Here is a 27,019-nt window from a genome sequence, read left to right on the forward strand (position 1 = left end):
GTGAAGACAGAACCAAAATGTGTATTTAATCACCTACCATCTTTGTTCTCCATTCTCACTTCCCCTGTTGTGATTGTAAGGGACTTATCTTTGTTTTCACATACCTATAGAAGTTTTTGCAATCCGACTTTGCATTTATGTCTTGGCCTGCTATCTATCAAAGATTTGTGAATATACAGTTCTAGGCCCTTCTGTCCTTCCAATCTCCTCTTCAGAGAGGTCAGAGACTAGACCTGGAGCAAGTGACTCACCTTCTGCCTCCCCAAAATCAGTACAAGGTGTAAGTCAGGAGTATGATAGTACATACTCCTAATAGTGACCATGTAAGCCACTGTCACTTGTTATAAAACCCCATCTGGTTCACTAATGGTTTTTTTAAGGATGTAAATCTGCTGTCCTTACCTGGCCTGGCCTGTGCAAGACTCCAGAACCATAGCAAATTTGGTTGACTCTTAACTGCCCTCTGGGACAATTAGGGATGTGTAATAAATGGGCAACAGCTTCCATATCCCATGAACAAATGAAAATAAAGCACTGCGGTTCTACCTACACCACACAAATGCAGTTATTTATAAAAGGAGCACCCCACGACCTTCTTGAGGGAAATTCAGGTTACACAGTAAATGCTAGTTTAGCCTGCAGTGCTCAAACCCTGTGAATGAATGAAGAAAAGTACCATTCATTTTATACTGGCTGTCTATGTTCCTTCATCCAGGGTACATCACTTGCACAGATGAACGAATTTAACTTAGCAAAATGCTTATATTACTGCAATAGTAATCCAGAGGCTGGTACTGATAATCCTCCAGAGACTTGAATTCAAATTTTATGGCAGCTTAAGGATTGAAATTCATTTAATTGAGTAGGCCTGAAATTAAAAATGTAATTATCAATAATCATGACTATACTTACTGGAATATCCTAACGTTACAGTGGGCTCACTGATTGCTTGAGGTGGGGGGAGGCGCCGTTTGTGGAATTTGCTATCCTTATATGGTCTAGCCCATGTGTGACTCCAGACACACAGCAATGTGCTTGATTCAACCATTTTCTGAAATTTCCTAACAAGCCACCATGTTGTCATTGAATGCACCTTCTGGAGAGCAGTAATGGATGGGCAATAAATGCAAACTGTCATTCACATTTTTAAAACAGAAGTTATTTTGCTTTTGGTTCGTGCGCTCATATTGCTTATTTTGAAGGGAAAATATTGATACCAAGCCGAGAAAGACCTCCGCTACTCCTCCTTGAAATGCTGGCATGGCATTTCACCAGCCTCCCAAAAGAGCTGTTGGAATCCCTGGACACGAAATGTCAACTTTTCCGCTCCCCTGCTGCTGCCTGGCCTGCTGTGTTCCTCCAGCTCCACACTCTGCTATCTCTGACTTCAGCATCGGCAGTTTGTACTATCTCGTAGTGTAACCCCCAACAGGATTCCCTCAGTATTGCACTGTGGCTCCCTCAATACCACATTGGGACTGTAAGTCTGGATTTTTGCTGAAAGCTCTGAACTTGCTTAGGCTTCTGATTAATACTGTTCAAACTTGGTGCAAAAAGTACAAAGGAGCCTGATCTTTCACCTAGTTCACAACTGAGGGGAATAAATGACAGCACATGATATAAGAAAAATTTATCTTCCATGACAGATCGTCAAACTGTCAGTGAACACACTCTGGGTGCACATTAATTTATACAAATGGCTTGCCTCATCAGATATATTTCAAGAGGACTATACTCTTGCAGTTCACCAATAATTTTGTCATTGGTCCAAGTATTTTGAAGAAATTTAATGGCAGATGTTCCCTTGACAAATCTGTAGTTGTTACATTGTAGTTGATAATCCAGGTTCCCTGACAAAATGTGATTACTTGAGTCTTGATTTGTACTGACTGCAGGGCTCCTCATGAGTGTTCTTGCTGAGTTCAGGGAAATGTGTGCGCTAGATAAGAGATCCCGGCCGAACAATGCACCTACTGGGGTCCAGTGCAGAGAAATGATTTAGTTTGCATAATGGCCATGAGCGATTCAAACCTAGCTCTCTAGATTTATGGCACTATTTTGATTAGATTTCTGCCATGTTCAGAAAGCTTCTTCACTTTGATAAAGGTACACATATAGATTTTAGCATGTACATGCTTCCGCGTATCGATTGTATATAAACTGCATAAACTGTTCAGTTAGGTTTCATCCTCCAAGAACAGAGTTCCCTACCTTTATTTTACCATTCGTCCCTGAGGTAGAAACTCATGAGATCACCCCTGCTTTGGAGGCTTGGAATGATAGAATCATGCTGTGCAGAAGAGGCCCTTCAGCCCATCAAGTCTGTACCCACCCTTCTAGCAATAGTTCCATAGTCTCAAGTTCTCAATCTCAGCTGCCAATCACAGACCAGCGCTGAGGGACTACTGCAGTGTTAGAGGCGCTGTTTTCCAGGTAATGCATTAAACTAAGGCTACTTCTGCAACCGCCCCCCCCCCCCCCCCCCCCCCCCCCCCCGCGAACCTCTGGTAAATGATCCTGTGGTATCGTCTCCAAGAAAAGCAGAGGGTTTCTCAGTTAAATTTATGATCTGATCTATCCTTCACCCAAAGGTCACTAAGTGTGCCTTCTTTCTCAGTCTATGCTATTAGATCTCATTTCCATTTGTGGTACAGATTTGCAACAGAGACGACATGTCAAACTTACTCTATTGGCTCGGGAATGTTCTGAGAGACACAATATCAATTAAAGGGAGGTGGTGGCACAGTAATAGTGTCACTGGACTAGTCATCCAGAATCCCAGGTTAATGTTCTGGGGGCTGTGGGTTCAAATCCCACTATGGCAGATGGTGAAATTTGAAATCAATGGGAGCAAAATCTGGAAAAAAACCAGCTCACATAAACAGAATCAATTGTTGTAAAATCCCATCTGGTTCACTAATGTGCTTTAGGGAAGGAAGTACACTATCCTTATCTGCTCTGGATTACATGTGACATCTGGGCAGTTAGGGATGACAAACAGCGACTGGCCTGGCCAGCGATGCCTGTACCCTGTGAATAAATTCAAGAAAAAGTTTGTTTTTCTTCCCTCAGCTCTCACCTCTTTCTTACTTTGAGATTGTTTCCCTTTGTCCCAGATATTACACTTCTCTCTGAACTGCATGGCAGCCGCTCAGAGGTTCAGCATACACTCATTGGCATGCCAAAACCATTTGAGTATAGACTTTTGGTTTTGGAGGTCACTCTCTCTGAGGTCTATGCAGCAAACACGTTACCTCGAACTCCACTGGGTGGGGTATTGTACTTAATGTAGAGACCTAGTTTTCAAAAGTGGTTCCAGTGAAAGACTTAAAGAATGCATGCTGTTGGATGTAATTTTAAAAAAAAATCTACATTATACCCCCCCACAGAATGTGAGTGTGAATGACTCGTCAGCGTTTTCTCCACCTAAAACTGCGACAGTCCACTTGATGTGGCTATGCCCTCAGTGCCATTCAGAAGAGAAATCCAGAATATTGATCTTGCAACAACGAAGTAATGTCAAATAGTGAGTGACTTGGATGGATCTTGCAGTTAGTGGTTTCCTACGTATCTGCTACCCTTGATCTTCTAATTAGTTGAGATTGTGGATTTGGAAGGTGCTGTACAAGGAGCTTTAGTGAATTTCTGCAGTGTTTCTTGTAAATAGTACACACAGTTGGTGGAAGGAGTGAATATTTGTGGATATGGTTCCAATCAAGTGTTCTGCTTTGTTCTGGATAGTGACAAGCTTCTGGAGTGTTGTTGAAGCTGCATCCACATCTAAACAAGTGGGGAGTATTCCATCACACTCCTGACTTGTGCCTTGTAGATGGTAGTTAGGCTGTGTGGAATCTGATCTACTTGCCACAGAATTCCGAGGTTCTGGCCTGTTCTTGTAGACAATGTCATTTTATGACTGGTCCAGGTCGGTGTTTGGTGGATGTTAATACCCAGAAAGTTGACTGTGGGGAATTGAGCCAAGGCATGCTACTTAGCTGGAGTACTGTGTCCTGTGTTGTAATGCTTGCAGAAGGATGTGAAGGCTTTCAGTAAAGTGCAAGAAAAGTTCATGCAAATGTTTTAAGGAATAGGAAACTTCGCTTGTGAAGATAGATTGTAGACATTAGGACTGTAGAAGACAGGAAGCATCCAAAAGGGAATTAGACTGTTAACTGAAAATGAAGAATGTGTCAGAATACAAGGAGAAGAAAGGAGAATGGCACAGAGTAAATTGCTCATTTGGAAAGTTGGTGTAGATACAGTGGACTGAATGACCCCCTTCTGGAAAGCAACATTAATGATTAGATGGTAAGATGTAGGAACAAAAGTGGGCAATTCATCACATCTGCTCTGTCAGTCAATGAGATCATGGGGTTAATCTGACAATCCGCAGAATCTAAGGATTCTTGGAAGGTTCCCACAGCTATTTCTGCAGCTTTTTTTCCATATCCTAGGATGTATCCCGTCAGGTCCAGGGGACTTGTTGATCTTTAGTCCCTATTGGTTCCTTGAGCACTTTTTCTCCTGTGATAGTTAGTGTATTTATTTCCTATCTCTGTTTACATAGTATCTTTGAAATGCTATCTGTATTAAATATTTTCCTGAAAAGTCTGATGCAAAGTATTTATTCAATACCCTTGTTATTTCCTGATTTCCCCATTTATTATTTTTTCCAGTCTCATTCTCTACAGGTCTGTGTTCTTTTTGGGCCCTCTCTTCCTTTTTATGTATTCAAGAAGCTCTTGCTCTCTGTCTTGATTTTACTTGCAAGTTTCCTCTCAAATTTTATAGAGTTGTACAGCACGGAAACAAACCTTTCAGTCCAGCTCATCCATGCTGACCAGTTTCTCAAACTAAACTCATTCCACTTGACCGTGCTTGGCCCATATCCCTCTAAAGCTTTCCTATTCATGTACCTATCCAAATGCCTTTTAAATTTTGTAAGTGTACTTGCCTCTATCACTTTGTTTGGCAGGTCATTCTACAAGACAGCTGCCATTTATGTGATAAAAATTGTCCCTTGGGTGCGTTTTAAATCTTACTCCTCACAGCTTTAAATTATGCCCTCTAAGTTTGAACTCCCCTACTCTCGGGAAAAAACCATAAGACCATAAGACATAGGAGTGGAAGTAAGGCCATTCGGCCCATCGAGTCCACTCTGCCATTTAATCATGGCTGATGGGCATTTCAACTCCACTTCCCTGCACTCTCCCCAGAGCCCTTGATTCCTTGTGAGATCAAGAATTTATCGATCTCTGCTTTGAAGACATTTAACGTCCCAGCCTCCTCTGCGCTCAGTGGCAATGAATTCCAGAGGCCCACCACTCTCTCTGGCTGAAGAAATGTCTCCTCATTTCCATTTTAAATTTACCCCCTCTAATTCTAAGGCTGTGGCCACGGGTTCTAGTCTCCCCAGCTAACAGAAACAATCTCCCAGCGTCCACCCTTTCTAAGCCATGCATTATCTTGTAAGTTTCTATTAGGTCTCCCCTCAACCTTCTAAACTCTAATGAATACAATCCCAGGATCCTCAGCCATTCATCGTATATTAAACCTACCATTCCAGGGATCATCCGTGTGAATCTCCGCTGGACACACTCCAGCGCCAGTATGTCCTTTCTGAGGCATGGGGCCCAAAATTGGACACAGTATTCTAAATGGGGCCTAACTAGAGCTTTATAAAGTCTCAGAAGCACATCACTTTGCTTTTCACCTTGTCCATGCTCTTCATGATTTTAGAAATCTTTATAAGGTCTCCTACACTCTAGGGAAGAATATCCCAGCCTTTCCAGCCTCTTCCTATAACTCAAACCCTGCAGTCCAGGTAACATCCTTATGAATCTTTTCTGTACCTTTTCCACTTTAATGCTATCCTTCCTATAGCATGGTGACCAGAACTGCACGGTCTACTCCAGAAATAGTCTCACCAACTTCAAAATGATATCCCAACTTCTAAACTCACCAGTGTGCCAAACCCCATCTTGACCACGCTGTCTACCTGCGATTCCACTTTCAAGGAACTGTGCAGCTGCACCCCTAGGCCTCTTTGTTTGGTGACACACCCCAGGGTCCAACCTTTAACCATATGAGTCCTGTCCTGGTGTGCCTTACCAAAATGCAACATCCCACATTTATCTAAATTAAACTCCATCTGCCACTCATCGGCCCGTTGGCCCAACTGTTCCAGGTACCATTGTATTCTGAGGTAATCTTCTTCACTGCCCACTACACCACCTATTTTGGATGGCGTCTGCAAGCTTACTAAGCATGCCTCTTATATTCACACCTAAATCATTTATGTAAAGGATGAAAAGCAGTATATTGTAGTATCCTGCCTTATCCTTGATGTCAGGAACATTTGTAACATGCCACCTATAAGACTGAGGCTGAATGAAATAAACAAAACTCAGTGTTGCCAGTGTTTGAGCACTGAAATTGGCCTGAATCCTAACAGCAAGGATAAGGTTTTCATGGTGCAAATAGCAGCCCAGAGCTGGAAGAAAGGAACAAAGTGTAATCACTTCAAGGCTCTATCTCACTTCACACATTTTCTTAAAGTGAAAAAAAACTCTTATGCAGTGAGTCGTTGTGACCTCTAGTACATTGCCTGAAAGGGCGGTGGAAGCAAGTTCAATAATTTCAAAGGTATTTCAATTCAGCATGTGAATCAGAAGGGAAAGATGTGCAAGGGGAAAGAATGTCGAGGATGCTTCCAGACACTAACACGATGGGCTGAATAGAAGTCTTCTGTGATATCTGAATCTATTTCCCTTGCCCACTCCTTCCCTCCCCATCCCAAATAAATTGGGCTTGAATGCAACAAGAGTTTTCTCTGTTTTTAGGGCATCAGCGCGCTCCTTACTTTCTCGTCAGAAGCGGGAGTCCTGCGTCCGTATTAGTGCGTCGATGGTGTTGCTTGGCATTGGCCTTTATTTTGGGTTCCAAGTTTTAAGTTACGGCAGCGTGGAGTTTCCTGGGAAAGGCAGCAGTTCCAAAGATGAGAAAGTTCATCGTGGGGAAGGCCACCATTACCATGGCAACAAGGGGGCTCCTGCTCATCACCACGAACGTGGAGTCTATCACCATGCCGCTGTGATTTCTGATTCAGGTCAGTGAAGAGATTCTCCACCCTTCACTTTAAAGCCGTTCCTGCTCACTACTTGCTCGTTCACGCTGGCTGCCATGACCTGAGGATCTCTCAGGCTATGATCCTACAGTGAATGCAATGAAGGCCAATGAACAAAAAGTGCTACATTTTTGCAAGGATTGGCGGTTAGCTTATGAAGGAAGATTTGATGTAGGCCCAGCTTTTCTGTTGGACTTTAGAAGAATGAAAAAACACATAAGACCCTGAGCAAAATTGACTGGATAAGCTCAGAAGAGGTGTCTCCCCTTGTGAGAAAGACTAGATCTCAGGGACACAGTTTGAAAATAAAAGGTTTTCAATTTAAAATTGCGTGGAGGAGTTTGTTGTCCCCTCTGAGGGTAGATGAGAACATGGAATCGAAGATGCGGTCAGATCAGTTATTATCTCATTGAATAACGGAGGGGTAAACTAGCTTAACCCTGCTCCCTACCTTGTATGTTCATATGGTTCTGCTGGCTGAAATTAGTAAATGAGTGTTTTAAAGGTCTTGGTGTGCTCTTGCTGTGCTCTTCCACGTCTTCCCTGTGCTGATCATCTCAGGGTTAATGGGTCACTGGCGAGGAGTTGCAAAATCAGTAACTTCGTTGAATGTCCTTGATTAAAGCCATTAAGCAGGCGAAAACTCGAGTAATTAATCCGCAGAACCATGAAATTGAATTACTTGCAGTCTTGAACACCCTGACAGTTGGTTCACTTCAGGGTCTTTGCTTCAGTTTTAGTTTTGCTGGATGAAGACATTGTTATGACACCTCAACTCTCAAGTGTGACAGGATGTACACACTTTTTATTTTGCACACTGCCAATATTTAATATATAGATCAGTAGTGAACAAAACACCATCCTCTATTACATAACATACATTTTATGAAGAAGGCTCAAAGGGTTGAATTCTGAGCACCAATCGTATAGATTTGGCTAGAATTCTCCTGAAAATAAAAGATTAATGGATGCTGTAATTGAGGTATTTAAAAGAATTAGGGGAATTGATAAGGTGGAAAAAGATAAACTATTTCCTCTGGTATTGGAATCACGAGCAAGGCAACATAATCCTAAAATTAGAGTTTGACCATTCAGGGTAATGTCAGCATGCACCTTTTTTTAAAATTCATTTGTAGGATGTGAGCATCGCTGGCTGGGCCAGCATTTCTTGCCCATCCCTAGTTGCCCTTGAGAAGGCGGTGGTGAGCTGCTTTCTTGAACCAGTGCAGTCCTCCTACTTGTGTTGACCCACAATGCTATTAGGGAGGGAATTCCAGGATTTTGACCCAGCGGCAGTGAAAGAACGGTGATGTATTTCCAAGTCAGGATGGTGAGTGACTTGGAGGGCAACTTGCAGGTGGTGGTATTCCCAAATGTCTGATGCCCTTTTACTTCTGGATGGAAGTGATTGTGGATTTAGAATGTGCTACCTGGAGATCTTAGGTGAATTTCTACAGCGCATTTTGTAGATAGTACACACTGCTGCTACTGAGCGTGGGTGGTGGAGGGAGTGAATGCTTGTGGATATAATGCCAGTCAAGCAGGCTGCTTTGTCCTGGATGGTGTCAAGCTTCTTGAGTGTTGTTGGGGCTGCACTCATCCAGGCAAATGGGGAGTATTCCATCATGCTCCTGACTTGTGCCTTGTAAAAGGCGGACAGGCTTTGAGGAGTCAGGAGGTGAGTTATTCACTGCAGTATTCCTAGCTTCTGGCCTGCTTTTGTAGCCGCTGTGTTAATGTGGGGAGCCCAGTTGAGTTTTTGGTCATTGGTAACCCCCAGGATGTTGATTGTGGGGATTTCAGTGACGTTAACACCATTGAATGTCAAAGGATGTTGGTTAGATTGTCTCCATCTCTTATTGGTTATCGTCATAGCCTGGCATTTGTGTGGCACGAATGTCACTTGCCATGTGTCAGCACAAGCCTGGATATTGTCCAGATCTTGTTGCATGTGAACATGGACTACTTCAGTACTTGAGGAGTCATGAATGGTGCTGAATATTGCACGATCATTGACAAATATCCCCCATTTCTGACCTTATGATGGAGGGAAGGTCATTAATGAAGCAGCTGAGGATTGTTGGGCCTAGGAGACTACCCTAAGGAACTCATCCACAAAGAGTAATGGAAATCTGCAACAGTGTTTGTGAAAAGGCTTTGGATCCTAGAGATCAGTTGGAACTTTCAAGACTGGATAGTTAGATGAGGGCGTCACCATTAAGGTGTGAGGAGGGCAGATGTTGTATATAAGATAATAACTTATGGAGCAGACTCTGGGCTGCACCTGTTCTCCAGTTCTTTGAGAATGTCACTCAGATGGGTCTTTCTCATCATCATAAGTTCAAGAACAATCCAGACATTTGGTTCAGGTAGGATATTTAAGAAATATTTATATGAGCACTTGCAACATCATAACATACATATTATCAAGTGCAGTAAAATAGGTTTAGAAGCTTAATTTCTGACCTGCTGTTGTAGCCACTGTTTCTGTTGCAAGTCCAGTTGAGTTTCTGGTCAAATGTAACCCCAAGGATGTTGACAGTGGAGGGTTCGGTGATGATAACACCATTGAATGTAAAGGGATGCTGGTTAGATTGTCTCTTAACAACAATGATTGTTACTTGGCATTTGTGTGGTGTGAATGTTATGTACCATTTGTCAGCCTTAGCCTGGACATTGCCTGGATTTGAACATGGTCTGCTTCACTATCTGAGGAGTCATGGATGGTACTGAACATTGTGCAATCATTGGAGAATATCCCCAGTCTGGCTGTATGATGGAGAGAGTTCACTGAGGAAGTAGCTGAAGATGGCTGTGCCAAGGACACTACCCTGAGGAACTCCTGCAACGATATCTTGGAGGTGAGATGATAGACCTCCAACAACCACGACCATCTTCCTATGCGCCAGGTATGAGTCCGACCAGGGTATAATTTGCCCCTTGCCGATAAGCTTTGATTTCAGTTATGCCAGGGTTCCTTGATTCATACTCAGTCAAATATGGCCTTGGTGTCATGGCCTGTCAGTCTCACCTCACCTCTGGAATTCAGCTCTTTTGTCCATGCTTGAACCAAGGCTGTAATGAGGTCAGGAGTTAAATGGCCCTGGCAGAACCTAAGATAACAAGGTATGGAGCTGGATGAACACAGCAGGTCAAGCAGTATCTTTGGAGCAGGAAAGCTAGTGTCCAATAAAGCTGAGTAGAATTGTGAGTTCAGGTTGTGGATCCTACGAAGAATAAAAAACAGGAGAGGTCCTGCTCCTAAGATGCTGCTTGGCCTGCTGTGTTCATCCAGCTCCACACCTTGCTATCTCAGATTCTCCAGCATCTGCAGTTCCTATTATCTCTGGCAGAACCTAAATTGGGTGTCGCTGAGCAGGTTATTGTTGAGCAGGTGTTGCTTGATAGCACTGTTTCTGACGCCTTCCATCACTTTACTGATGATCAAGAGTAGACTGATTTGGGTGGTAATCGGCCATGTTGGATTTGTCCTACTTTTTGAGTACAGGATGTACCTGGATAATTTTCCATATTGTCAGGTAGATGCCAGTGTTGTAACTTTGCTGGAAAAGCTTGGCATGGAGATCATAAGTTCTGGAGCACAAGCTTTCATTACTATTGCCAGAATGTCAAGTATGTATTTCCCTCTTGTTGGTTCCCTTACCACAAGCTGCAGACCCAGTTGAGCAGCTATGTCCTTTAGGACCCAACCAGCTCAATCAGTAGTACTGCTGCTGAGCCATTCTTGATGATGGACATTGAAATCCCCCACCCAGAGTACATCTTTTTTGCAGTGGAGAGCGGCGTGAGCCGGGCGGATGTGAGGTCAGGGCAGAGAGGCAGTTGGGAAGGTAAGTGAGTGCTATTTAAGCACTTAACTCAAAGCCAGCGGGTCTTTTTTGCAGTGGAGTGCTATTTAAGTAGGTGTGTTCTCAGCCCCAGGTCCTACACGGTAGGGCCTCCCTCCCACCCTCCTCCTCTAACCTAATTAAAAGTCCACAGACTCACAGCAAACACACAAGGGCTGAGGGAAGTGCCTGGTGAGTAAAGTGCGAGTTTTTGGTGAAGAGGCTCAGTGAGGAGATTACGCCACTGTTGAAGAGGGTGAAGGCATGACTGCCAAGCTCATTCAGTGTGCTGCATGCATGATGTGGGAGGTCAGGGACACTGATGTTGTTTCTGGCTCCTATAGCTGTGCTCAGTGTGTACACATTCAGCTTCTGAAGGAGGTTGTTGCAGCACTGAAGAAAGAACTAGAAGACCTCAGGCTCATCCGAGAGAACGAGAATTTTCTGGACAGGACCTTCAACGAGGTCACTACACCTAGGATACCTGAAGAGAGAAGGAGGATGCCGATGACAAAGGAAGACATGAATGAAGTACAAGAGACCCCAGGGGAAGCACCTATTGTAAACAGGCTGACTGTCTTGGAAACTGCCGAGACAGACGACACTGCCAGTCCGAGAGGTGGACAGGTCTGCGAGTCAAAAATTGCTGTAGAGGCAGAGCCGAGAAGTCAGACATCATGGGGAGCTGTGGTAATAGGGGACTCCATTGTGAGAGGGACTGACAGGGGTTTCTGTGGCAACAGGCAGGATTTGAGGATGGTGTGTTGCCTTCCTGGTGCCAGGATCCAGGACGTCACTGATAGAGTGCAGAGAATCCTCGAGGGTGAAGGTGAAGACCCAGAGGTGATGGTGCATGTCGGCACTAATGACGTCGGGAAGAAAAGGAGGAGCATTCTACAGCGGGACTTCAGAGAACTCAGAAGAAGGCTGAAAAGCAGGAATTCCAGGGTGGTTATCTCTGGTTTGCTTCCAGTTCCTCGGGCTGGATAGGGCAGGAACAGAGAGATAATGGACCTGAACGTGTGGCTGAGGGACTGGTGTCAGAAGCAAGGATTTAAATTCTTGAATCACTGGGGTATATTTTGGGGTAAGAATAAATTGTACAGGAGGGACGGTTTGCATCTTAATAATTGGGGGACCAGCTTTCTGGCAAGCAGGTTTGCCACTGCAACACAGGTGTGTTTAAACAAAGTAATGGGGGGGAGGGGCCAAACTGGAAATTTAAGAATGAAGTTAAAGGGAAAGTGAGAATAAGAGAGGTTAAGAAGGACAACAGAATCAACAGAGCAGAAAACTCAAGAAGGGATCTTACAGTATGGCCAAGTGAAATAGGGATTGATAGGAAGGGTGAGGCGAGAAACAAATTAAAAATATTATATATGAACGCATGAAGCATAAGAAATAATGTGGATGAGCTTGAGGCTCAGTTGGAAGTTGGCAGGTATGATGTTGTGGGGATAACTGAGACGTGGCTTCAAGTGGACAGGGCCTGGGAAATGAATATTCAAGGCTATACGTGCTATTGAAAGGACAGACTGGTGGGCAGAGGGGGTGGGGTAGCCCTGTTGGTGAGGAATGATATTCGGTCCCTTGCGAGGGGGGACATAGAGTCAGGAGATGTAGAGTCAGTATGGATAGAGCTGAGAAATTCTAAGGGTAGAAAGACCCTAATGGGAGTTATCTACAGGCCCCCAAACAGTAGTCAGGAGGTAGGGTGCAGGTTGAATCAAGAGGTGAAATTGGCCTGTCACAAAGGTTTCACTACAGTTGTTATGGGAGATTTCAACATGCAGGTAGATTGGGAGAATCAGGATGGTACTGGACCCCGAAGAAAGGGAGTTTGTGGAGTGCTTCTGAGATGGATTCTTAGAACAGCTTGTACTGGACTCTACCAGGGAGGAGGTAATTCTGGATCTGGTGTTGTGCAGTGAACCGGATTTGATTAGGGACCTCAAAGTAAAGGAGCCATTAGGAGGTAGTGACCATAATATGACAAGTTTTAATCTGCAGTTTGAGAGGGAGAAGGGAGAATTGGAAGTGTCAGTATTGCAGTTGAATAAAGGGAACTATGGAGCTATGAGGGAGGAGCTGGCCAAAGTTCAGTGGCACAATACCCTCCCAGGGATGGCAGTGGAACAACAATAGCAGGTATTTCTGGATATAATGCAGAAGGTGCAGGATCAGTTCATTCCAAAGAGGAAGAAAGATCCTAAGGGGAGGCGGGGGCAGCCGTGGCTGACGAGGGAAGTTAAGGACAGTATAAAAATAAAAGAGAAGTATAACATAGCAAAGATGAATGGGAAGCCGGAGGACTGGGAAGCTTTTAAAGAGCAACAGCAGATAACTAAAAAGGCAATACACAGAGAAAAAATGAGCTACGAAGGAAAACTGGCCAAAAATATAAAGGAGGATAGTAAAAGCTTTTTTAGGTATGTGAAAAGAAAAAAAATTGTTACGACTAAAATTGGGCCCTTGAAGTCAGAAACGGGTGAATTTATTATGGGGAACAAGGAAATGGCAGATGAGTTGAATAGGTACTTTGGATCTGTCTTCACTAGGGAAGACACAAGCAATCTCCCAGATGCAGTAGTGGCTGAAGGACCGAGGGTAATGGACGAACTGAAGGGTATTTAAATGAGGTGGGAAATGGTGTTGGATAGATTGTTAGGTCTGAAGGCTGATAAGTCCCCGGGACCTGATGGTCTGCATCCCAGGGTACTTAAGGAGGTGGCTCTAGAAATTGTGGACGCGTTGGTAATTATTTTCCAATGTTCTATAGATTCAGGATCAGTTCCTGTGGATTGGAGGGTGGCAAATGCTGTCCCACTTTTCAAGAAAGGCGGGAGAGAGAAAACAGGAAATTACAGATCGGTTAGCCTGACGTCAGTGGTGGGAAAGATGCTGGAGTCAATTATAAAAGATGAAATTACGACTCATTTGGATAGCAGTAACAGAATAGGTCAGAGTCAGCATGGATTTACGAAGGGGAAATCGTGCTTGACTAATCTTCTGGAATTTTTTGAGGATGTATCTATGAAGATGGATAAGGGAGAGCCAGTGGATGTAGTGTACCTGGACTTTCAGAAAGCCTTTGATAAAGTCCCGCATAGGAGATTGGTGAACAAAATTAGGTCACATGGTATTGGGGGCAAAATACTGAGTTGGATTGAAAATTGGCTGGCTGACAGGAAGCAAAGAGTAGTGATAAACGGGTCCCTTTCGGAATGGCAGGCAGTGACCAGTGGGGTACCACAAGGTTTGGTGCTGGGACCGCAGCTGTTTACGATATATATTAATGATATAGACGAAGGCATTAGAAGTAATATTAGCAAATTTGCTGATGACACAAAGTTGGGTGGCAGTGTGAAATGTGAGGAGGATGTTATTAGAATACAGGGTGACTTGGACAGGCTAGGCGAGTGGACAGATGCATGGCAGATGCAGTTTAATGTGGATAAATGTGTGGTTATACACTTTGGTGGCAAGAACAGGAAGGCAGATTACTATCTCAATGGAGTCAAGTTAGGTAAAGGGGAAGCACAACGAGATCTAGGTGTTCTTGTACATCAGTCAATGAAAGCAAGCATGCAGGTACAGCAGACAGTGAAGAAAGCTAATAGCATGCTGGCCTTCATCACAAGAGGAATTGAGTATAGGAGCAAAGAGGTCCTTTTCCAGCTGTACAGGGCCCTGGTGAGACCACATCTGGAGTATTGTGTGCAGTTTTGGTCTCCCAATTTGAGGAAGGACATTCTTGCTATTGAGGGAGTGCAACGTAGGTTCACAAGGTCAATTCCTGGAATGGTGGGACTATCATATGTTGAAAGATTGGAGCGACTGGGCTTGTATACTCTTGAGTTTAGAAGGATGGGAGGGGATCTGATTGAGACGTATAAGATTATTAAGGGATTGGACACTGTGGAGGCAGGAAGCATGTTTCCGCTAATGGGTGAGTCCAGAACCAGAGGACATAGTTTAAAAATAAGGGGTAGGCCATTTAGAACAGAGTTGAGGAAAAACTTCTTCACCCAGAGAGTGGTGGATGTATGGAATGCTCTGGCCCAGAAGGCAGTGGAGGCCAACTCTCTGGATGTTTTCAAGAAAGAGATAGATAGAGCTCTTAAAGATAGTGGAATCAAGGGTTATGGGGATAAGGCAGAAACAGGATATTGATTGTGGATGATCAGCCATGATCATAATGAATGGTGGTGCTGCCTCGAAGGGCCGAATGGCCTACTCCAGCACCTATTGTCTGTTGTCTATTGTCTATCTTGTGCCCTTGCCAACTTCAGTGCTTCACCCAAGTGTTGTTCAACATTGAGGAATACTGATTCATCAGCCAAGAGAGGATGGTACATCTTTGACCTGAAGCCATGAGACGTCATGGGGTCCAGAGTCAATGTTGAGGACTCCCACAGCAACTCCTTTCTGACTATATACCACCGTGTCATCACCTCTGCCAGGCCTGTCCTACCAGTAGTACGACAGGGTATATCCAGAAATGGTGGTGTCTGGGACATTGTCTGTAAGATATGATTCTGTGAGGTATGACTTTGTTAGGCTGTTTCTTGACTGCTCTGTGAGATGGCTTTCCCAATTTTGGCACAGATGTTAGTGAGGAAGATTTTGCAGAATCGACAGGGCTGTTTCTGCCATTGTCTTTTCTGATGCCTCGGTTGGTGCTAGGTGATCTGCCTCGTCTCACTACTTTGTTGATACTTCATAGCAATTGATACAACTGAGAGGAAGGACAGTTTTTCAGATTTCAGAGGGCAGTTGAGAATCAACAATGTTACTGAGAGCCTGGAGTCATATGTAGGATAGTGCATTTTCTTCCCTGAAGGACATTAATGACCAAATTTTTCTGATGATCAATATTATATTCTCAATTTATTTCAGATGTTTCTCGTTTAGTTAAAATTCCACTGCCTGCCGTGATGGATTTCGAACCTGGGTTCTCAGACATCAGCTGAGTTTCTGGGTTAATAGTTCAGCAGTAATACCATCACCTTCCTAAATCTGATCTGATTATGGCCTTAAATTCCCTTTCCTGCCTACTCTCATTTTTTTCCCCTTTGACCCCTTAGACAATTAAAAATCTATCTACCTGTGCCTAAAATAATATTCACTGTCTTCACTGCTGTTTAGGAAGAGGCTTCTCAGAGTTATGGCTATCTAAGCAATCAAACCTTGATCCCACTCTTCTACTCCCAATTTTTGTGATTCCAGTTTTGAGAATACTGAGCAAGCAAGCCTTTACTAAGACCTGGCTTCATATATCATGATAATTTGAAGAATAGAATACATGGAACAAGGAAATGAATGGCAGGGTTCCAGGCTTGAATCGAAAGCTAAAAAAAATCCTTATTTTTTGATCAAAAAAGGAGTCCAAGGTTACAGGGAACAGGAAACAAGAGTTAAGGCTGCAGTGAGCTCAACCCTGATCTTATTGAATGTTGGAGCAGGTTTTATGGGCCAATTGGCCTACTCCTGGTCCTGTTTCATGTGGCTAGAGGAAGTAAAGGACTGAAATGACAGTGGGGTCTGTCAAGACTGAATTTTGAGCCATTGTGCTGAAGACATGCAGCTCTGCAGTGGGCAGCAGTGACGTAGTGGTAATGTCACTGATCTCATAGTCCAGAATCACAGGCCAATGTTCTGGAAGCAGGGGTTTGGATCCCACTGTGGCAGATGATGAAATCTAAATTTGTAAGAGACCATACGTTTTATTTTTGGGACTACAAGCTGAAATGGAAGTTGAACTGCTGCAACTGAACAAACATTCAGAGCCTACAAATAGCAAATTTGGATCCTCTCTCTCTGACACTGTTTGGTCAAAGACATTAAAACCAAGAAGGCTTTAGAGAGAGAAGTCTAAAACAAGAGAAGACCTAGGTCAAACTGATCAACTGTGAAATCGAAGAAAGACTGTCACCCTACAGACGACTGAGAAAATAACTTTGCATCTTTTTGAGATAGCAGGAACTGCAGATGCTGGAGAATCTAAGATAATAAGGTACATCTGTTGTCTGGATGCTGATCGGAAATCCTGTCTTTTGCTTTTGTTGGAGTTAACTGTTAGAATAAAAAGTTAATTTCTATGGAACTTGGTACAAATTGCTCTTGTCCAGAGCAGCAGTCAATCAGGCTATTTGGTCGTCTAAGTTATCTCATTTATGATTTTATACATTTTTGGACTGCCTGTGGGACATTTGATAATGCTTCCCAGTTAAGTGGGATTAATTATTTAATTGGAAATTAAGTGACAAATTCATTTGAAGTATTTGATTAAAAGGTTAGTCTAATGGTAGCCACATAACCACTATCGATTGTCAAAGCAAAATCTAGTTCACTCATGGGGAAGGGAAGGAAATTTGCCATCCTTACCTGCTTTGGTGTCTGTTACTCCAGACCTGCACTGGCTGATTCCCTTTGGAGAAATTAAGGATTGGCAACAAATGATGAGATAACAAGATGTAGAGCTGGATGAACACAGCAGGCCAAGCAGCATCATAGGAGCAGGAAAGCTGATGTTTTGGGTCTGGACCCTTCTTCAGAAAACATATGAAGGGTCTAGGCCCGAAACGTCAGCCTTCCTGCTTGTCTGATGCTGCTTGGCCTGCTGAGTTCATCCAGCTCTACTCCTTGTTATCTCAGATTCTCCAGCATCTGCAGTTCCTACTATCCTTGGCAATAAATGTTGGCTTAGACAGCAATACCCACATCCCATGAATAAATTTAGAAAAGAATGTCTGCATGGGGTGCACAGTGAAGTTGGTGTGGGTGAAATATTTCATAGCTGAGTAAAAGAGAATCCTTGCATTGATACAGCACCATTCACAGCCTCAGAAAGCCCTAAAGCATTTGCTACCTGTTAAAATCATGTTGAAGTGTGTCGCCACTTTTGCAGTATTAAACATGTGGTAACCAGACTCTGCACAGCAAACTCCCAGATATAGCAGTGAGTTAATGAGCAGATAATCTGCTCTTCAGTGTGACAGGTTAAAGGATAACTATTATCCAGTACACTGACTGAACCATCCCTGCTTATCTTCAAAATAGAATTCCACAATTGTTATGGAGCAGAAGGAGGTCAACTGCCTGCACCAGTTCTGTTACCAAATGCCTTTTCTCCACATCCCTGCACACTGCTTCCAATCTTGCCCTGGTCAATCCCAGCTGTCCAGCCTAAGGATCACAGGTTCTCTCAGTGCTGCATTGGCAGTGTCAGCAAAAATGGGTGCGGTTTATAGATGAAGTGAACAAAAATAGCAGATGTGATTTCGAGGGAAAGCTCTCGGGGAAAGTTATAAAAAATAATTATTGCAGCTCTTCAGGACTAATCCTATTAAAGAGCATTTTAAGAGGTCGCATTTTGGCGAAACCTCGGTCAAAGCCAATAAAACAGGCTGGAGAAAAGATAATTGTGAGAAGATACTAAATAAGTCAAGACGTAGCGATTTTGTGCTGTGAAGCTTGGCTTTTCAATCACCCTGTTACTCATCAGTGAAGAATCAAGCTGTGGAAACTTCCTGAAATCATGACAAACGAATCGCTAGATAGTTAACGAGTTGGAATGTGCCTGCGAATCTGCTTGAGGTCCACAACCATTCTTAATTATTGCTAATGTCACACTGCTGCCCATTAGGAAGTCAACGAAGTGCTGTGCCGTGATCAATTCAGTGTGTGAAATTCAAAAGCAAATTTTTGCTGTTACCCCAGCTCTTGATGTAGTGGAAAGCAAAAGAGGTGTTCACAGTCAGTGACATGTGATCCCTCAAAACCATCTGACATTGCCCACACCCTGCACAGTCCACAGTTAACACTAAGATCCACAAAGAGCATCTGATCTAACCTTGGACTCCAAAAACTGCAGAAACTTTATGGAGTGATAATGGGAACTGCAGATGCCGGAGAATCCAAGATAACAAAATGTGGAGCTGGATGAACACAACAGGCCAAGCAGCATCTCAGGAGCACAAAAGCTGACGTTTTGGGCCGAGACTCATCAGAGAGGGTCCCTCTGATGAAGGGTCTAGGCCCGAAATATCAGCTTTTGTGCTCCTGAGATGCGGCTTGGCCTGCTGTGTTTATCCAGCTCCACACTTTGTTATCTTGGAAACTTTATGGAGTATTGTGAGCCTATCCAGGTTCCAGCCCCTCAGACGCATCAGCTAATTTTGTTTTATTCATTCACTGGCTTCATTGGCATTTATTGCCCAGAGGGCAGCACGATGCTGTGGATCTGGAGTCACATGCAAGACAGGCCATGTAACAACAGCAAATTTCATACTGTAAACCTCATTAGTGAATCAAATAGGTTTCTCCTTAAATTGACTTTTTGTTCCAGATTTTTTTATTTACTCACATTCTGCCATCTGCTGTGATAGCATTCGAACCTGTGTCCTTAGACTAAATCTAGATTGATTACTTCGTAGTAATACCACTAGGCCATCACCTCCCCAATAATACAACCTAGGAGCTGCCAAACCTGGACATATTGCTGAAGGTTCGTCATGCGACATCTTCCAACTGCCCAACCCGGTGAAATAGAATCTTTTAATCCTTCTCAAATAATTTCATAAATTTTGAGATGATTTGTAGCTCAGGTTGAGGTTCAGGATGTGAATTTGCTCGCTGAGCTGGAAGGTTCGTCTTCAGACGTTTCGTCACCATTCTAGATAACATCATCAGTGAGCCTCCGATGAAGCGCTGGTGTTATGTCCCGCTTTCTATTTATCTGTTTAGGTTTCCTTGGGTTGGTGATGTCATTTCCTGCATTGGTGATGTCATTTCCTGTTCTTTTTCTCAAAGGGTGGTAGATGGGCACCAAATCAATGTCTTTGTTGATGGAGTTCCAGTTGGAATGCCATGCTTCTAGGAATTCTCATGCATGTCTCTGTTTGGCATGTCCTAGGATGGATGTGTTGTCCCAATCAAAGTAGTGTCCTTCCTCATCTGTATGTAACGATACTAGTGATAGTGGGTCATGTCTTTTTGTGGCTAGTTGATGTTCATGGCTAACTTTCTGCCTGTTTGTCCAATGTAGTGTTTGTTACAGTTCTTGCCACAAAAAGACATGGCCCACTATCACTAGTATCCTTACATACAGATGAGGAAGGACACCACTTTGATTGGGATAACACATCCATTCTAGGACAAGCCAAACAGAGACATGCACGAGAATTCCTAGAAGCATGGCATTCCAACCGGAAGTCCATCAACAAACACATAGATGTGGAGCCCATCTACCACCCTCTGAGAAAAAGAACAGGAAATGACATCACCAATGCAGGAAATGGCATCACCAACCCAAGGAAACCTAAACAGATAAATAGAAAGCGGGACATAACACCAGCGCTTCACCGGAGGCTCACTGATGATGTCACCTAGAACGGTGACGAAACGTCTGAAAACGAACCTTTCAGCTCAGCGAGCAAACTCACATCCAGAATTTCATAAATAACAGAAATGAAAAATAGATCATTTTTCACACTGTGTTATTCCACAGTGGTGAACTGGAGATTAAGCATCTTTTATTCACGAGATTCCAATAAGATGATCTATTGATTAGTTTGTAGGTGTGTAGTTATTGCAATTACTCCCTGCCAACCTTTTCTGTTTACTGTCTCCTTTAGGTCATAAATTCTAACCTGCAATAATGGTTATTTTTGGAATGCTCAGCAGAGTGCACCATACTAATTGAATGCCATCTGTTTCTTTCCTCCACACTGAAGAAATCTGTTCCAGCTTTGCGAAGGAGATCCTGATCGAAGGTGGGAATGCAGTCGATGCTGGAGTTTCAGCGATGCTGTGTTTGGGAGTGGTGCATCCACACAGTACCGGAATAGGTACATGAGGCTTAAGAAGGAGCCGATAATGGGCATTCTGGAGTTTCTAACTTGGGGAGTGTGTGGTGGGGGTCCTCGCGGTGCGTGAATATAGAAATGCTGATTACCTGAGCCTCTCTCTGATATCACACCTTAATGTGTCCATTCCTTAGTGTCTGCACTGACTGGAAATAGGCCCAGTTGGACCAGCTAGTTGATTTTATCCGAGGTGACAGTAAAGGTTATTAAAGCTAACTTCTGAATGAGCAATGTAAATTTGGCCAAAGGAACAGAATAGGCCATTCTGCCTGTGGACCGTGCCCTGCTATTCAATATGATCTTGGTTGCCTGATACATGTTCCTCAGCCTCATCCCCACAATCCTGCACGTTGTCAATAAAGAGAAATCTATCAAGCTTTATCTTAACCATCTCAAAGAATCAACTTTCATAGCACTCTGAGGTAGAGAATTTCAAAGATTCACAACTTACTGAATAAATTCAAATGCTCTCCTCATCTTGGTTTTGGGAAATGAACTTAGCGATAGGTGAGTAAAGTTTCACTTGGGGAATATTTCTGGAGTAGTGACCATGAGTTCTGCAGGGCTCCCTATTGGCTGCTTCACTGCATATGGAATAGATCAATGATTAAATGTAGGAATGGTGGGGATTCTGAGATGTTTGCAGGTGATGCACAAATTGGCTATTTCGGGGAGAAAGTAGGGGGAAGGAGAGAATCAGTGAGAAAAGGCCGAAGAGAGGAAGATGGCTGAGAATCATTTGTGGAATTTGACCGTTCAGCTTCATTGGAACTCTGCTAATGTCAAGATTAAATCTCTCACTCAGAAACTGGAAGACAGACACGTCCAGCAACTGAGCATTTACTAATGCTGCAGCAATTGTGAAGCGATGACTTTCACAGTCACTGAATGAAACACTATAAATTCACCTTTTAGCTTAGAAAAGAGATGACTGAGGGATGACCTGACAGTGCCAGAAAGTCATTCATAACACAGCAGGAAACCATTTGGCCCATCGAGTCAATGCTGGCTCTTTGAAGAGCAGTACGATACCATTCTTCCACTGTGAGCCCTGTACGTTTTAAGTGTCCATTCAGTTTCCTCTGATTATTCTGACTTCCACCACCTGCAAGACCTTGTTTGTTAACAGTGACTGCAGGAAAAACAATTTCCTTCTCATTTGCCCTGCATCTTTTGCCCATAACATTGAATCTGTATTCCCTTGTCTTTTAACCATCAACTCAGCGTGAACATAGAACATAGAACATTACAGTGTAGTACAGGCCCTTTGGCCCTCGATGGTTTCACAGGTTGTGCAACAATCTGAAGCCCATGTAACCTACTCTATTCCATTATCATCCGTAAGTTTATCCAGTGACCACTTAAATGCCCTTAAAGTTGGCGAGTCTACTGCTGTTGCAGGCAGGGCATTCCACGCCCTTACTACTCTCTGAGTAAAGAACCTACTCTCTGACATCTGTCTTATATCTATCACCCATCAATTTAAAGCTACGTCCCCTCGTGCTAGCCATCACCATCTGACGAAAAAGCCTGTCACCGACCACCTTATCTAATCCTCTGATCATCTTGTATGTCTCTATTAAGTCGCCTCTTAACCTTCTTCTCTCGAACGAAAACAGCCTCAAGTCCCTTAGCCTTTCCTCATAAGACCCTCCCTCCATACCAGGCAACATCCTGGTAAATCTCCCCTGCACCCTTTCCAATGCTTCCACATCCTTCCTATAATGCGGCGACCAGAACTGTACGCAATACTCCAAGTGTGGCCACACCAGATTTTTGTACAGCTGCAACATGACCTCATGGCTCCAAAGCTCAATCCTTCTGCCAGTAAAAACACAACGTATGCCTTCTTAACAACCCTATCAACCTGGGTGGCAGCTTTCAGGGATCTATTCACATGGACACCGAGATCTCTTTGCTCATCCACACTGCCAAGAATCTTACCATTAGCTCAGTACTCTGTATTCCTGTTACTCGTTCTAAAGTGAATCACTTCACACTTTTCAGGATTAAACTCTATTTGCCACCTCTCAGCCCAGCTCTGCAGCTTATCTGTGTCCCTCTGTAACCTGCAACATCCTTCCGCACTATCCACAGCTCCACCAACTTTAGTGTCATCTGCAAATTTACTAACCCATCCTTCTACGCCTTCATCCAGGTCATTTATAAAAATGACAAACAGCAGTGGCCCTAAAACAGATCCTTGTGGTACACCACTAGTAACTGAACTCCAGGATGAACATTTCCCATCAACCACCACTTTCTTACAGCTAGCCAATTTCTGATCCAAACCACTAAGTCACCCTCAATCCCATGCCTCCATATTTTCTGCAAGATCCTACCGTGGGGAACCTTATCAAATGCTTTACTGAAATCCGTCTACACCTCATCCACCTGTTCAGTCACCTTCTCAAAGAACTCAATAAGGTTTGTGAGGCACGACCTACCCTTGGGTGAAGAAATCTCTCCTCATCTCAATCTTAAAATGCATGTCTCTTATCCTTTAAAAACTGATAGATGAGAAATTTCTAGTTGTAAGGACTCTTTTCAGCTCCTACGGCCTCCTTTCATAAGTATTCTAAAGGCCTATGAGGTCATACGTTCAAGTCCCACCATGACAGCCAATGGAATTAGATTAATAATTCTAAAATTGTAAGCCAATCATAATACGAATGACTATTAAATGATCACTGGTTACTATAAAAACCCATCTCGTTCGCTAATGTCCTTTATGGAAGGAAACTGCCAACCTTACCTGGTCTGGCCTACGTGTGACTCTAGACCTATAGCAATGTGGTTGACTCTCAACTGCCCTCTTAAATCTGAAAAACTGGCCTCGTTCTGAGTTGTATCAATCGCTATGAAGCCTCAACAAAACACTGAAGTCAACCACGCCACACAAATCAAGGGAAACTTAGGAGTGGGCAATAAATGTTGGTTTTGCCACATCCTGTGAAAAATGCAATTTGTAAAGAATATCTTCTAGGTGCTCCAGCTTTTCCTCCGCACATTCCCAAGATGTGCAGACTAGGTGGATTAGCAGTGGTAAAAATGCAGGGTACAGGAAAAGGGTCTGAGTGAGATGCTCTTTGAAGGGTCATTGCAGACTTGATGGGCCAAGTGGCCTTGTTCTGCACTGGTGAGATTGTATGAGTTATGATTTTAAAGGGATCAACGTGTATGTGGAGGAACTGGAACAGGGTACTGAATTGATGATTAGCCACGATCATATTGAATGGTGCAGCAGGCTGGGATCCCGAATGGCCTACTCCTCCTATTTCCTGTGTTCCTGTTGAGGATAATTCTCCAGCTATCTTGCAGAATAAAAATTCTGGGATCATTCTGTCCAAATGGGAGGACAGACTTTGCTCAGTTTTCACGTGCAATATAGCATTTCCATGCAGGGCAGTAAGCTCTCAGGTGGCAGTGCAGCTTTCACACTTGAGTTTGTGAAATGGGGTATGAATCCATGATCCTCTGACCCTGAGGCAGGAGCTTTGCAAGCCCTGCAGATGTGAGCACTGTGGGTAACTTGCTCGCATGTGTCCAGTTTAATGAATTGTTGTATCTTTGCTGTAGGTGGAGCTATCTCGGCAGTGTTTCACAGCAAGGTGTTGGGGGTGACGAAGGTTCTAAATGCCTATCCTATGGACTCCCTGAAACTGAGCTTTGGTGTCCCATCGACCCTCCAGGGTCTCCGACTATTGCACCAAGAGTACGGCAGTCTGAGCTGGGCCAAGCTGTTCCAGCGGCCGGTGGAGCTGGCGAGAAAGGGCTTCCCCATTGATCGCATCCTGGCGGGGGCTGCGAAGGAGGTGGAGGTACAGGGGGGTGAGCTATGTCCACTCCTCTGCAACAGCGGACGCGGGCTGAAGGGAGCGGGGGTCAACACCACTAACTGGAAGCTGGCTGATGTCCTCGAGAGGGTCAGCACAGAGATGGAAGAAGCCTCCTTCCCAGAACCCCTTGCCCGGCAGCTAGCTGGAGACTTGCCGAGGAAGGGTCGGCAGGAATTCGTGCGGGCCGTCACGAGACAGGGAGCTAACCTGACTGAGCCTCTGGTGACCGAGCTTGACCGTTTCTTCCTGTACGCCGCTCCGCCTCCTGCCTCTGGGGGCACCCTGATGCAGATCGTGAAGGAGGCTGGGCGACTCAACCTGTCGCTTGCAAGCATTTCCAGTGCGGAAAACACGTCCATCACTTACCGGGATATTCTGGATGCAGCCCAGCGTGTTTACCAGAGCCGACCTGGTTTCCCGTCACCAGTTCCCTGGAGCCTTCAGAAACAGAGCGAGGACAAACTCTCCAACAAGACATCTCCAGCCGGCAGTCAGGTCGTGGTTATTGACCCCTCTGGTAATATGTTGGCAATGGTGGGCTCCCTGAATAGTGCATTCGGGGCAAGGTTCCTATCTCCTTCCACGGGAATCTTCCTCAGTGATTTCACCGGGAGAACAGACTCTGTCATCCATCATTGGGCCTGTCCAGCAGTGCTGACCTCTGTGGCCGGGGATGATCTCGTGGCTACGGCCAGTGCAGGAGGATCCTCTGTTCCATTTGCCGTTGCTCAAAAGGTGGTGAACAAAGTTTATTTCGAGAGGTCGACCAAAGAAGCGGTTTCTGGTCCATGCTTTTACCTGAACACTGGAGAGGGAGGCACTCTGCGTAAGCTGGTGTCTGGAGTGCTGAGAGATTCCAAAATTTATCGCCTCTTGTTACAGCAGGAGCCAGAGCTGGAGCTGGTTAATGAAACTGCAGGAGGTGTGACAGCCACAATGGTGGGAATCCACTTGGGCCACCTCAGTGCATTTGGACAGCCGCAAGAATGTCTTTATGCTGACGGTTATTAACACCATGGTATTCTTGTTCTGTTCATCTGCTTCCCTGCCCCTCCACCTGGTTTCTCCTAAATGATTTTGGGAGTCTTCAGTTACCCCTGTTTCACCTTAAATTCATTCCCACGTATCAGCCGTTCCTTGATTGGTACCTGCTCCCATCTTTGTATTAAATGGTCATTACTGGCTCGAATACATCATTAGTACTCTCCCCTCCAGTACAAAGGGGGTATGTTGTATTGGTCAGACATCTAGTCTTTCAAATTAGACATTAAACTAAGACCTGTCTGCTCTCTCAAGTAGATTTAAAAGCATCAGAGCAGTTGTAATGCTCAGGAGGGGGGAGTTCTACCCAGTGTCTAGCCAATATATAATCCTTAATCAATACCTACAACAGATTATCTGTTCCTTAATTCATTAATGTCTGTGGGAGCTTGCTGTGCATAAAGTGGCTGCTGCATTTCCAACACTTCAATGGAGACTTTACATGAGCTGCCCTGCATTGGTTGTAGAGCACTTTGGAACATGCTGAAGTTATATTAGGCGCTATAGAAATGTAAATCCGTCTTCTAACTTATGCATCATTCACTTTGAGAAAAGACTTATTGGATAAAACTAATTGTTGCTAATTGCACATTATCAGAATTGCATACAGCGATCTCACATTAATTAAAGATATATTCTTTTAATAAGAAAAGTGCAAGGTTTGAAAATGTGAACAACAGGAATACCACAAATAAACAACGCAGGGCTATCATCCATTCTGACTGAGGGTATCCAGCTTAAACAGTAACCTGCCTCTTCCTCTTTATGATGATTACTGACCTTTCATCTCTCAATATGTCATGCATTTCCCTGGTGGGAGATTGAAGGAACTCGCGGATTGAAGAGATTTGATTGCACTGCATTAAGCTGTGAGTCGCGCCTTTCGATGATACACCCACCGAACCTTATTCTGCATCGCCTGGAAGATCAGATTGCACTGAGGCCGAGAAGTACTAGTAAATGCATCCTTCTTGGATTTTCCCTGGAGGACATGAACAGGGAGTGAACTCATTGATCGCGACTGCTTTCAAATCCCACCTCCTTTCACAGATTGCATAAAGAGGATTGCATTAAAGTGTGAATAGAGATGTCTCAGTCAAAGTTTTGTTTTCTACATGCTCTTTGGGAGATGGCGTTGGCACTAATGTTTTTTTTGTAGTGGAATTTTGTTTTCAGTGTCCTGGTTCAAGATACAGATTGATTTGTGTTGTGTACTTTGAACCGTTATTGAACAGGAGCACAGGTAGTTGTTTTCCCAGGACCCAGTTAATGTCATCGAACGTTAATTACATATAA

The 27,019-nt window shown here is 44.0% G+C and overlaps 1 protein-coding gene across 1 annotated transcript in view; it reads left to right on the plus strand.

Moving 5' to 3' along the window:
• The window catches only part of si:ch73-337l15.2 (glutathione hydrolase 6), a 52,657-nt gene extending 25,844 nt beyond the window's left edge, over window positions 1-26,813 (plus strand). The window contains exons 2-4 of the mRNA XM_048527799.2: window positions 6,843-7,108; window positions 20,712-20,825; window positions 24,423-26,813. Coding sequence (XP_048383756.1) covers window positions 6,843-7,108; window positions 20,712-20,825; window positions 24,423-25,693 — 1,651 coding nt within the window. The 3' untranslated portion in view covers window positions 25,694-26,813. The remainder of the gene's footprint in view (window positions 1-6,842; window positions 7,109-20,711; window positions 20,826-24,422) is intronic.
• The last annotated feature ends 206 nt before the right edge of the window (window positions 26,814-27,019 follow it).

Source organism: Stegostoma tigrinum, chromosome 3 (genome assembly GCF_030684315.1).
Source record: "Stegostoma tigrinum isolate sSteTig4 chromosome 3, sSteTig4.hap1, whole genome shotgun sequence".
Classification (NCBI taxonomy): Eukaryota; Metazoa; Chordata; class Chondrichthyes; order Orectolobiformes; family Stegostomatidae; genus Stegostoma; species Stegostoma tigrinum.